General features: G+C 48.7%; 1 protein-coding gene across 4 annotated transcripts in view; it reads right to left on the reverse strand.

Moving 5' to 3' along the window:
• The window catches only part of FRMD5 (FERM domain containing 5), a 339,581-nt gene that overhangs the window by 4,507 nt on the left and 321,416 nt on the right, over nucleotides 1-13,658 (reverse strand). For all 4 annotated transcript variants that reach the window (XM_050799487.1, XM_050799488.1, XM_050799486.1 and 1 more), the window contains 5 exons: nucleotides 13,190-13,253; nucleotides 12,556-12,647; nucleotides 10,038-10,112; nucleotides 9,064-9,132; nucleotides 8,051-8,157 (listed from right to left, as the gene is read on the reverse strand). In XM_050799487.1, the coding sequence (XP_050655444.1) occupies nucleotides 8,051-8,157; nucleotides 9,064-9,132; nucleotides 10,038-10,112; nucleotides 12,556-12,647; nucleotides 13,190-13,253 (407 nt within the window). The remainder of the gene's footprint in view (nucleotides 1-8,050; nucleotides 8,158-9,063; nucleotides 9,133-10,037; nucleotides 10,113-12,555; nucleotides 12,648-13,189; nucleotides 13,254-13,658) is intronic.

Below are 13,658 nucleotides of genomic sequence, written 5' to 3' on the forward strand. Positions count from 1 at the left end.
CTGCAGTGAACCAAGATCACACCACTGCATTCCAGCCTAAGCAACAGAGCAAGACTGTCTCATATATATATATTTTATATATAGTATATATTATATATAATATAGTATATATAATATATACTATATTATATATATTACTATATATAGCACATAAAATATATATCATGTATATATGATATATATGATATATATAAAATATATGTATGAAACAAGAGGAGCCATAGAAATCACAGTGGCCATTTTAGAAAAGTATTTCTTTGCTTTTTGCTTATGGTTTTGGCCTAATTTGTGTGTGCGTGGTTTTTTTTTGAGACGGAGTCTTACTCTGTCGCCCAGGTTGGAATGCAGTGGTGCAATCTTGGCTCACTACAGCCTCTGCCTCCTGGGTTCAAGCGATTCTCGTGTTTCAGCCTTCTGAGTGGCTGGGATTACAGGTGTCTGCCACCACGTCTGGCTAATTTTTTGTGTTTTGAGTAGAGATGGGGTTTGGCATTTTGGCCATGCTGGTCTAGAATGCCTGGCCTCCAAAAGTGCTAGGATTATAGGTGTGAGCCACCACACCCAGCCCCTAATTTCTTAAAGATTCTGCCTTCCTTGCCTTTAGTGTCCTAGGCCTGGTTTTTACCCCAATTTGAAAGAATCTGAATTCCAAACTACCCGATGCAGAGCTGGCACCACGGTTTGAGTCTCAAGTCTGCCTATTGGGTGGAAGGCTTTAAGAGGCAGGAATGGGCCAGACGCGATGGCTCCCATCTGTAATCCCAGCACTTTGGGAGGCCAAGGCGGGTGGATCACTTGAGCCAAAGGGTTCAAGACCAGGCTGGGCAACATAGCGAGACACTGTAACTATAAACTTTTTAACAAAAGAGAAGTAGGAATGGGGAGAAGGAGAATGTCTTGCCTAACTGGGTTCCATCAAATACTGAGTATCCTTGTAAAAATCCAGCATCAGCATACAGCATCTTGAGCTCATAAGGTCAAAATTTTTGGATTTCTGCAGCTGCTCTCAGTCTCTTCAGCCTCCGTTCTAGCTGTTCTGACCTTGTGGAATGATGGGGTAGAAACTCTCTCTGCTCTTCTTGAGGGGGCGTGGGAGTAGTCCCTGGCCAGCTCCCTCTTTTCCCCTGAGAAGGAGCTGGGTCTAGGATAGGCTGAAAAGCTCCCCTATCTTTAGGCCCTTCAGAGCACAAAACGGTTTCTGAGAAAATCTTGTTGTGTCGGTGAGGGGTGGGTGGGTGGATTTCTCTTACATTTGGTAGGAGAAAGGGGTATTCTATCCCCTAAAACTACCCATTATCTCTTCTCTCTTTGCAAGGTTCTCACAGGACTCAAGCCCTGGCAGGGAAAACTAGCTGGTTACACTCTCAACTGAACAGCAGCTACCCAGGCCAGAGGCTTTGGGCATACAGTGAGTGAGTGTGGCCCACATCACAGTGCTCCCAAGGACATGGCTTCTTGTTTTAGGCTCAACGTCTACATTTTCCACTCCTGGCCATCTTGGTAGTGCTGGTGTGGTTCTCTCTGCCTTTGTGACCTATGACAAGAAAAGCCAGTCCCTTTCTGTTGCCCTGAAATAGTCCCTGACAATCCCAGACTGAACCAGATTCCTAGCTCAGTAAAGGTTTTACCTAAGTCAGGCTGATTAGGGAGTTTTTTGGTTCAGGGCTAGCTCCAGATGCCCAAAGCTGTCTTTTTTCCCCTTCTCCCAGGACACAAAGCAGTCCAAAGGTCTCTCTTAAAAAGGTGTTAGTAACCTTTCAGAAGCAGTGTGTCCATCTTCCTTGGCTCCCTCATGGCTTGACCATTTGCACCCAGGCAGCCTGCTTGACCAGCCTGGTGGAGCCTGTCTTGGCACAGGCACAGTTAAGGATTCTCCAGAGGAATAAGCCCTGGAATCTGGGCTATGAATGAGTAGGACAAGGAAGAGAGGGGGTGGGGGCAAAGGCAGGGCACCTGCCATCCAGTTACGCCTTCCATTGCCTCACGGCTCATACATTTGCCACAGTTCTCAATCTCTGCTTTCAGAAGCTCCTCATAGTCCTAGCTGTCCCTGTGCTAAAATCTTAAATTTGTATAATGCTTTCAACTTTTTAAAGCACTTTCATTTTATCTTTCAGTAACTCCACAAGGTAGTGTGGGCAAGGGGTTACCTGAAGTCATGTGGTTGGTGGTTAATGGCAAAACCAAGGATAGAATCCAAGGCACTTTCTAGTTCATGATCCTGCTGATCATGTCCATTAAGTCCTCACGTTGTCAACAGGCTCCTGGAAACCATGACTTTAAGTCAAATGTTACAGCAGGTCCTCCAATGTTTTCTTCAGCATCATTTTGTTATAATTTTGAAAAAGTTTTTTAGTTTTTTGAGACAGTCTTACTCCATTGCCTAGACTGGAGTGCAGTAGTGCAATCATAGCTCACTGCAGCCTCGACCTCCCAGGCTCAGGTGATCCTCCCACCTCAGCCTCCTGAGTAGCTGGGACTACAGGCATGTGCCACCATGCCTAGCTAATTTTTGTATCTTTTTGTAGAGACAGGTTTTTGTGCTGGGATTATAGATGTGAGCCACCACGCCCAGCCCCATTTTGTTATAATGTTGATGAGGAAAACAGAAGTTTCATTGTACATCATTTTGCTTAAAGTTGCAGTTTCTAAGACCCTATCAACGATGTTAAGTGACGACTTAACTGTAGTCGGATTCCATGGAATGGAACCATGGGCCAGGATGGATTAAATCAACAGCCAGCATCTACCTTAGATTTAGGTCTTAATTGCCCAAGAAACTTTTTTGAAATAACCTGAAATTAGGAGCCTCTGTCCCTTGTTCTAGAGCTCTTGCTGTTCCTTTGACCTCTCTCTTACCCAGTATTCCTCCCTGATGTCCCCATTTGCACATGCAGCTTGAGGAAGAGGTACCTTGGAACAGGTTATGGGTCACTGATAAGGCAGAAACCTTAAGGCCCTGGTTGCAGCATATTGCTGGCTTGGCTCCTTTCCCAGGCAGTCCTCTGCCCCCCTTTTCCTGGAACCTCGGCCCCATTGCACAGGGCACCTGCCACCCTTTCAAAGGCCTGCCCCTTCACGAGGACAGCTCTGACTGCAAGATCTTTCAAAGTAGAAAAGCTTAGCTTAACCTACGATTACATGCCCTCAGCTTGTGGGGAAGGAGAGAGGCGGATGCTGTGACATCAGAAGAGAAAAAGTCAGAGGACCACCTGGAGCCACATCATACTGGGAGCTGTTGGTGCTCTCATTAAACAAGGTAATGGATAGATAGGCATTTCTTTTTCTTTTTTTTGAGATGGAATCTCACTCCATCGTCCAGGCTGGAGTGCAATGGCGCAATCTCCGCTCACTGCAGCCTCCACCTCCTGGGTTCAAGCGATTCTCCCACCTCAGCCCCGCGAATATCTGGGATTACAGGCACCGCCACCACGCCCGGCTATTTTTGTATTTTTAGTAGAGACGGGGTTTCACCACGTTGGCCAGGCTGGTCTCATCTCCTGACCTCAAGTGATCTGCCCACCTCGGCCTCCCAAAGTGCTGGGATTACAGGCATGAGCCACTGCATCCAATTAAATATGCATTTCTAGTCGAAATGTCTGACAAATACAGTTGCTCAGTAAATATCAGTTGGTCTCCTCCCTCAATAGATCTCACCTGTAAGGTGACCCTCCCACATCAGGTTAGTCCTATATTAGAAACTGTTTTCACTGCTGTAAAAGCCACCGCCTGTCCTGCCGTTTCGCCGACGCTGTGATTTTGGGACAGATGGGAGGGGTGCTGTGGGAAGGGTCTGTGCTGAGTGGCACAGCAAAGCAGGAGAGTCTTTTTTACCTTGGAAGTGCTCCAGCTGGTTCCCTTGCCCGGGGGTCACAGCAGTCAGGACCCTACCCTGGAGCCGGGGCCCCATCCTCAGGATGCGCACACTCAGGGGCCGAAAGCAGTGATTAGTCAGCCGGAGCTGAACCCGGACTCTGGTGTGAATCTTAATCAGACTCTTCCCCATGGCGGCCCAGGAAGGCAAATACTTCTTCAGTGGAAACCAGCTGATTACTTCAGAGAAACCAGCCAGGCAGGGAAAGATACAGAGAGGGAAAGACGGAACGCCAACTAGGAACAAAGGATTTCCGCAGATCCCACACCATAGCAGCCCCTTAGCAGTGCCTCGCGTGCTGCAGGAAGAAGGTCACCTCCCCAAGCTTCAGATCAGGCTGAACTGCAGGGAAAGAGCAGCTCTGAGAGGCCACCGTTATCAGGGGACTGGATTTAGTCAGAAGCACTTACAGCCATAAAAAGTAATGCTTCCTTGGCCTGCAGCTCTTTCCCTGAGGCCTGGATAAGGGCTCCAACCTCTCAGAGGGCCAGGGACAGAGGGGGCAGAGAACAATCCCAGAGGGTAAGGGGAATCAAGACTGTCCCAGAAAATCCAGGATGTAAAGTTACAACACCATTGGGCTTTATCCAGGCCATATATAATCCAGGCCTGCCCTGGTGCCAGCCAAGTTGCATGGTCAGCGCTACCTTTGGGGCTGGGTGGCTCTGAAGTGGGAGGAGGTGGTCTCTGTGATACTAAATGGGCCAAATGGACTATAGAAAAGACAGTCTTTGGTGGAGCATGAACCAATTTCAAATGCCCATAAATTCCTTGGGGTTTTTGTTGGTTGTGCCCTTCTTCTGAGGCCCTCATCACATCCCTCGCAGCCCCTTCCTCCCTGGTTGGGGTGGGCAGTTAGGGTCAGCTGTGCTTGTCAGGACCTTTAAAGGCAAGCCCTCTTGAAAGATGTTGCATCTGAACTCTTGCCTCCTAGAAACTAATCCATTCTTCCACAGGCTTGGTAACCCCCTGTACTGATAAAGCCATTTAATTGCTACAATCTTTTATTTCCACATCCAAACCGGATGTCATCTCCCTCTCCTCACTCTGAGCGTGTAAGGTTCATTTGGGCCAGGTCAGTTGTACTTGCCCTGTCCTGCATCAAATGGGTCCTGGGCTGGGGGCCATGACCAGGGCCACAGGCTGTGTTTGTCCACTGGCAGCCTTGGGCACAGGGTGTGAGAAGCACCTGGAAGTCTGCTAAGCTATAACCTACCAAGTGTGCCATTCTATGAGGCTGGTTTCAAGGAAGTGCCCCGGCCCTAGAGGGCCTATACTCCTCAGCAGCCTCTCCCCACTGTACCTCTCCTTGCATTTGACAACAAGGGGGAATAGTTTGGACAAGGAACCTGCTCCTGCAATGGGAGAAGAGAGGCTCTGGGAGGAGGAGGAGGCTGGAGGTAAAGCCAGAGCTGAATGGGGAACTTAGGCAGCCTCAGCATGTCTCAGGATCACAAGGACTGTTTTCCCTGCTTCTTGAGTTGTTCTACTAACCCTACTTGGCAGCAGCTCTCAATGAGTTTTGTCTACACAGAGAGCCTCCGCCCTCCCTCTTTTGGGAATGCTGGTTTCCTGGACATTCTTCCCTGTTCTGGGAAGTCGGCTTGCACAAGGCTCCTCCTGTTTTAATCCTGCATGGTGCTGGCTTCCCTAGGGTAAGCCTTGTGTTCGGGAGGACAGCTGTCCCAGCTCTGTGGAAGACTTGGGATGGACCGTCTAGCTTCAGCCTCAGGAGGGATGGAAAGAAAGGCCACAGAGGGGAGAAAGTTATGTTTCCTCAAAGAGAAGTTCATTCTACTTCCTGAGATGTACACCCCAAAAGAGGGACAGTGAGAGCCAAGCTCAGTTCTCCGGGTCAGCCTAAGATGGGAGGAAACACCAGGAGGCTGTGTCTGATGATGGTCATGTATCCATAATTCCATTCTTTGCATAATGATTCTACTTGGTAGTCCACACTCTCCCGCACTCAGCTCTGTTCTGCAGTGGGGGCACTAGGCTCAGAGAGAAAACAACCTGTTTCAGAAGGTGCATGGCAGAGCTCCTAGTCACACCTTGGCTTCCTGACCAGGATTCTGCACTGTGCTTGCTGCCTGCCTGTAAACGCTTTAGTCTCTTTAAAGTACTTCTGCACATATTAGCTTCCTTGCAACCGATGGAGTGGGCAAGGAAGATGTCCCTGTTTTACAAATGGAGCATTGAAGATACTCAAGTAACTTGACAGTGTTTGTCTAGCCGGGGTTCTCAACCTCTAGACCGTAGGGAGTTACATACCAGACTCTGGTAACATGGAATCTCACACAGTGACACGTCCTAAAATCCTAAACACAAATTAGATCTCAGGGAAACAGCAGAGTGATATCCTTCCTAACCTGAGCATTTTCATTCCCAAGCAGCATTCTTACAGAAAAGGCAAAGGGCTGTCCCCACCAGCTTCTACACCGTTAATCCCAGGAGAGAGACAGGTATGAACCAATCCTTCTGTCTCCTGCTGTGTGAGATCTTCTGAGGTCCCCAAAAAACACCATCTTTGGGAATGAAAGCACTCAACTTTACACCTGTATCCAGCCTGCGGGTGACCTGGGCCAGTGACAACAGCTAGAGGGCAGTATTCTGGGAGCACCTCCTAACAGCATTAACTACCCAGAGAACAGATTGTTGGCCTCAGCTACTGGGGTATCTAGTTCAGTGGAGAGACATAGAATTTCTCTCTCTCCCCACCTCTGCTGCCTCCAAAGGAAGGGAGTCTGGAGGGAGATGGGTCATATTGGATTTCCTGAGACAGTGGTAAGATATGCAGATAGCAACAGGACAAATTGCTTTTTTTTTTTTTTTTTTTTGAGATGGAGTCTTAACTCTGTTGCCCAGGCTGGAGTGCAGTGGCACAATCTTGGCTCACTGCAACCTCTGCCTCCTGGGTTCAAGCGATCCTCTTGCCTCAACCTCCCAAGTAGCTGGGATTACAGGCGTGCATCACCACACCCAATTTTTGTATTTTTAGTAGAGACGGGGTTTCACCATGTTGGCCAGGCTGGTCTCAAACTACTGACCTCAGGTGATCCACCTGTCTCGGCCTCCCAGAATGCTGGGATTACGGGCATGAACCACTGTGCCCAGCCAACAGGACAGATTTCTATAGCTGAAGCAAAACATGGTGGGTGACAGCTACTAGAAATGCTTCAGATTCAAGAATTTTCACTTACTGGTTAATAGTCTCAGCCATCCTGATAATTTAAGCTGTGGAGATTGGTCAGATTTAGCAAACAAGTGAAAACCCTCTTTTTTTTTTTTTTCTTGAGACGGAGTCTCTGTCACCCAGGCTGGAGTGCAGTGGTGCAATCTGGGCTCACTGCAGCCTCCACCTCTGCCTTCTGGGTTCAAGCAATTCTTCCACCTCAGCCTCCCTAGTAGCTGGGATTACAGGCTTGTACTACCACGCCCAACTAATTTTTTGTATTTTTAGTAGAGAAGGGGTTTCACCATGTTGGCCAGGCTGTTCTCAAACTCCTGACCTGAAGTGAGCCTCCCAAAGTGCTGGGATTACAGGTGTGAGCCACTGCGCCAGCCCCCTTTTAAAACTTTTTTTTTTTTTGACAGTCTCCTTTACCCAGGCTGGAGAGCAGTGGCGTGAACTCAGCTCACTGTAACCTCTGCCTCCCAGGCTCAAGCGAGTCTCCTACCTCAGCCTCACGAGTAGCTGGGATTACAGTCATGCGCCAGCACACCCAGCTAATTTTTGTATTTTTAGTAGACAGGGTTTCACCATTTTGGCCAGGCTAGTCTTGAACTCCGGACCTCAAGTGATCCACCCATCTAGGCCTCCCAAAAGTACTGAGACTACAGGCATGAGCCACCATGCCAGGCGTGAAAAGCCTCTTGATGGAAAGCAATTTCATAACTGCATGGAACGTTTAGATCCCACATATGCAGGTCCTCCAAAGGGCTAACCCAGCACCCTCAAATCCACAACCCCCCTGCCTAGATACCCACACCTCTTCACCCTGTACCCAGCTAGTATTCCCATCCGCTGGATAAAACCTACTTGCCACTGGAGACCCTTCTCCCCAAGAGACATGCTGCTGTCACTAATGTAAATTAGCCTCTTTTCAAAGTCCTTTTCAAGGTCCCAGGTCACAATTTGGAGGACCCCAGTGGTCACCTCAAGGAGCTCATGCTCACCTTCCATGATGGAGATGTGAACAGCTCTCCTGCGGGTCCTGGGGACGCTGCTCAGCCTTGGGCCATGGGTTATGGAGGGACAGCTCCGGCTGGGAACCATCCCTGCTCTGAGATTAAAGAACCTTGTTAATTCAATGCATGGACACATTTAGTAGGCACTTAAGAGCTGAGTACTGGCTACTAGAATTGCCTGGCTGTATTAAGTTTTAGTCTCTTTTTAAAAATCTTTAATACCTTCTCTTTGCCTTTGGTCCCTGGATTCCAGTCAGAGATAGTGCTTCAAACTCCTCCACTTCCTTGTAAGCCTAGACCAATCTGAACCTTTTTCTTTTAGTGTGGCAGCGGTGCCACTGGTCTCAGGGGTGGGGGCAAGACGGTCAGAGAGTAGAGCCCCAGGATGAGCAGTACTCCTGAAAATATGCCTGGACCAATACTGGCAGCCTCCCCTGACTTCCAGTACAGGCTGCGGATGACAGGGCTCCATGTGAAGGGGTAGGCAGTCATGCTCCCATGCCCAGAGGCAAAGGCTGGTTGGCAAATCCTACCCTTCTTGGTCAGTCATATTCTTTCTGGGTCTTAGATTCTAGGAAATAGGCTTCTGGAAACATGATTTGTGGATCTACATGAAGCATGGATCCTGAAACTATTTTAGAGCCAGTGTGGCAGGGCTGTGGGACTATCCTTGGCTTCATGTAATCGACTGGTTCCAGAACCACTGAAATTGTGTGACACATCTATCATCAATGTCAAGACTTGGGAGGGCAGAAGAGAACTGCCAAGTGAAGTGGCACCTGGATCTGATGTACTATCTGCAGTAGCCCTCCCTCCCCTGCTCTCTTATTAAGGGTCAAAGACTTTTCCCCATCCCTCCTGAGAAGTTGCTTCAGCCTTCTGCCTTATTTTGGACCTTTTGGTAGCCACTGGAGCCAGGGGCTTCACAGTACTCAAACTGCTGGATTGAGATTCTGGGATCTGAGATAGAATTGTTTTGGGGGAAGCCCCTGGCAGCTTACCTGTGTATTTCCGGTGGCTCCCGTTTGATCTTAGCACTTGACTCCATGACTTCCTTTGCAACTCGGCCGCTGTAAGTAGTATAATAAAAACAAGTGGCAAGAAATGAGACTGTGTTCCAGGACAGCTCCTCTCCAAGATCTCAGGTGCTTTCCCTGAATCAGGAAATGGCATCTGTGGCCCACCCTTTCCGTGATGTTTTGGTCACGGAGAAAGGCTTGCTTGCTGGGGTACAGAGTTCCTAAGTGTCATGACAGCCTATCTGAGAGAGAGCTCTCTCCATCTCTAGAGTCTTTAGGATCTTCCATTCTATTTAGGAATAATTCCTCAATTTCCAGCATGTTCCAATTACATCACAAAAAAATACATAAGAACAATCTTTAGACAGTGAGACATGAAAAGAATCACTGTTACAGTTCTTATTTTGCTGCTATTGTAAGGGAAAGAGAAGATACACATTTATTTTTCATTTTCTTGGAGACAAGGTCTTGTTCTGTCTCCCAGGCTGGTGTGCGGTGGTGCAATCATGGCTCACTGCAGCCTCGACCTCCTGAGCTCAAGCGATTCTCCCACCTCAGCCTCCCAAGTAGCTGGGACTATAGGCACGTGCCACCACACCCAGCTAATTTTCTTTTTTGTTTTTTTGGTATTTTAGTAGAGATGGGGTTTCATCATGTTGCCCAGGCTGGTTTCAAACTCCTGGCCTCAAGTAATCCACCTGCCTCAGCCTCCCAAAGTGCTGGGATTATAGGCGTGAGCCACTGTGGCCAGCCGATATACATTTAAAACCCTATAGACAAATAGCTGTAGGGAAGGAAGGAAATAAAGGGTCATAAGACAGGAGAATTGGATGGAGACCTCAGACTTTTCTGAGTCCTCCCCAGTTTCTCTGTTCTAAAGGATAAGGACTACTGAGTGTTCTCCAGAGAAGGGTCTGAAAATAGATCCATAATGGTTACTTACTGTCACTATTTACCTGTATCGGAACCGGCTCCCTTTAAAGAATAAATTGCTGCTGGACACTGTGCGGACTTGGCTTGACTTCTCCAGCCTGCAGCAAGGCAAAGTCCAGTGTGATAGACAGCCTGAACTGCCTCACACAGGCTAAGGCAGCACATCCCCAGCTTCTTCCAAAGGCTACTTGAAACTTCAGGAAAAAAGCCCTTCATAGTCCACACTTGTCTCTGACTGTCACCATCCTAGGATCTGGGGGCTGTGCTCACAGCCAGCTGCCTTCCTGCCTCAGTGCCCAGGACTGTTGCATGGAAACCCATTTTTGTGTCAGGAGAGTGAAGGCTCCCCCAAAATGCTTCATAGGTTTTACCAGGGGGACTGAGAGAATACATGCTAGGGTGGATGGTCTGGGGGAATAATAGAATGCCACCCGTCTAATCTCAGCCAGGTCACTTATCAGCAGTGTGACCTCGGGCAAATTTCCTTCTCTCTTAGCCTCACCCTTCTTATAAAATGATAGAGCTGGGACTACTGGACCTTAGGGGTCTCCTTTCTAGTCCCAGTATTTGATTTTGTGTCCATGTCTGGGTAATTGTGGGTAGAGAAGAGGATGGGGGCTGTCCTTCCTGTCCCATCTCCCTTTTGGAGGGTCCTAAAATACATGACCATGGTAAAGACTGAGAAATCCTGCGATGAAGAAACTAGCTTAACTTTGATAAAAGTTCTGTCATGTATTTGAATGTGGAGCCTTCCTCCCTCCCCCGGGATGTCTATTTAATATCTCGTTTGAAGCTGCAGACAGCTGATGTGGAGCTCTGTACTACTTTCTCCTGGGTGACTTCACTGAGCCCATTAGCTCTCTCAGCCTGGGCACAGCAGCTCAGAGAGAAGCCTCCTAAGATGGGATTCACCTGTAAGATGCCCAGGTGCCTATGATCCTGATCCAACCAGGAACCCATGTGGGTCTGAAACCTGTGCTATGAGCAGTGAGTAGGAGCTGTCTCCACAATCCATGAACAGTTCTTGGGAGACACCATCTCTGCCCGTCTCAGGGCTCCAGGACATCCGAGCTGCTTACTCTCCTGCCTGGGCATGCTGTTGCATCTGACTGGGCGCCCGCCAAGGCACTAGGCCAAAGGCAGGACTAGGGATCTGTATGTGAGAGACACTGAGGGCAAGGCCAAAGCGCTGCTGCCAGAGACTTGGCATACCTGGGGATCTGACCCAGGCTAGAGGCTTTTATCATTTAACGAGAACATCAAGGAGGCAATGGAAAACTGAAAAATGACCTCCGTTTCCAGTGTGGGTGCAGGCAGGGCTGGGTGGGTATGGAGATCTACTCGTGGGAAGACTCAGAAACCGGCTGTGGTCACAGGTTCAGAAGCACACGTCTGTTTCCATGACACAGGTGGGAAAACCAAGCCCTTTAGAAATGGTGCTGAAGGCATGAAAAGACAAGAGGCAAGGAGACTGCTTCCATTTGCATTAGACCCTTTGGCAGAGAGAAAGGGAACGCTTCCACATACGCCATTCCCAGGGCAGGGATCGCTCAGTGTGGAGTAGGCCCCTGTCTGCTAGTGCCTTCCTCTCTCTGCTGGGGAGACCCATGGAACCCCCATCCTTCCTGGGCTGCTCCTCAGTCCCACAAGCAGGAGCTTGCATCTCAGATTGCTTCTCTCCAGGTTCAGGTAGCTGGCCAAACCTGGATTACATCCTCACAGGCAAAGGGATAGTGGTAGCAAAAGAAAATAAATGTTTTCTTGACTTTCTATGGATAGTAGGGACTGAACAGGAGGGAAGTGTGACCATGCCAAAGTCTTCCCTGAGTGTATTCAGGAGAAGAACTCACTGCCGATTCAGTGAATCCTTGATTCTGGTATAAACACATAACGAGTATTAAGCAATTCAGAATGCCTGTCTAAGAAACAGCCTCTGGGGCTGTGGCCCTGGCAACTGGGAGGACCCAGTTCTGCCAACTAGCATCCCATAGCAGCCAGCAGGCAGCAGAATCTTCCCTGGAGAGGAGCATGGTGCCACTCAGCCCAGAGCAGTTCTCATCTCTCCAGGATCCTTCAGGTTACTGGAACCGAGACCTGGCCCGTCAGGGGCATTTGATGAGAGCAGGGCTCACCCCAGGTAGAATATACCACACTCTGTCTTGCCTTGACCTCATTCAGATACGTCTTAGTAAAGCATAAATTATTATGGTATATTTTAAAAACAAGACCAAGGGGTTTAGTGAGACATACTTTACCTGGCATCACTCCCTCGATAGGCCATTTCTTCACTACCTCATGCTTTTATAACCACTTTCTTAATCGAATCGAAGAAAACAACACACAAGCCCCACATTCTTTACAAAATCCCTTTGGTAGGCAAAGCTCTGGCCTTTGGCCTCAACCTGGCTTCTCGGTAACTGTCAAGCTCTTGACCACTTCCTGCTACGCTGCCCCAGGCTCCTGGGCACTTGGCCTCCTGTCACTGACTCTCTGTGACTCTGGCTTTAAGAAAGACAGTCCCCATCACATGTATCCACTCACTTGTAGAAGGCTTGGTTCTCGATTCCACATTTCCAGAGGTGCTTACATGCTTCAGGAGTTGGAGCAAAATATGTAAGAATAATCTTCTTTTCCTGCAAAAAATTCCACATTGATATGGCTGAGTGTAGATGGAGAAGCAAAGGGTGAAGTAGGCAAGGACCCTGACCCCAGAGCTGTTAGAGGCCCTGGCAGCTGGCTAGTTAGAGGGGAGGGCCCGCAGGACCCACTGAGGCAGAGCTCAGTTCAGTGCATCACATCATACTTAGCAAGTCCAATCAGGGTAAGTCTCAGCTGGCACAAAAGTGGCACAAATTGAACCAGGAGAGCTCTTGGTGAGAAAGTAGCCCTTGCCTCTGGAATTCCCATATACATGAAAGAAAAAGAGCCTTCCTTTGCACTTCCTGGAGGTAAAGATCTCTTGAGTGAAAGCTCTGGGTGTCAACAGCATCCCCGAGGAAGTCCTGTGCTCCAGGGCCTTCCCACTCCTTCATATTGTACCTGCAGGCCCTGACCTTGCTCTTGGCTTAGCATGTGGGTGGCTTGGCTCTACTGGGGTCCCTCAAGCTTGGCTCTGGCCACCAGGAAGCATCCCATCACCCCAGCCCTCCCTGAAGAGAAGGAAGCCAGCACTCACCTCTTTCTGACTTACGTATAAATAGAAAGTCTTTCCTTCAAATTTCAGCTTGGTCACCTCATTCCTAGAAGTACAAAGATAGTGCCTGTCACCTCATTGCGGGCTGCCTGTTCACAGCTAAATCTTGTAGATGCACAGCCCACCCCAACTGGAAGGGGCTCCAGGCACAGACACAATTTTAGCCAAAATCAGAACTGAAACAAGACAGCAGCGCAGTGGCCTTAGAGAACGTTGTTGAAACAGTTCAATCCACAGTTTTCTGGTCAATCACACTATAGTAATAGGGTGACAGGAGGATTTCGGGCTTATCAACAGTGGCTGTAAAAGGGAAACATTTGCATGGAAAGTGAGTCTAGGCAGAGTATCCGGGGCCATTTCAGGATTGGGTTCATAACACAGGTGCATTATCTGGATGGGACTGTCAAACGTAAGATGCCACAGGTAGCTGATGAGGCCAAAGTTCAAGATA

This window comes from Macaca thibetana, chromosome 7 (assembly GCF_024542745.1).
Source record: "Macaca thibetana thibetana isolate TM-01 chromosome 7, ASM2454274v1, whole genome shotgun sequence".
NCBI classification, from domain to species: Eukaryota; Metazoa; Chordata; class Mammalia; order Primates; family Cercopithecidae; genus Macaca; species Macaca thibetana.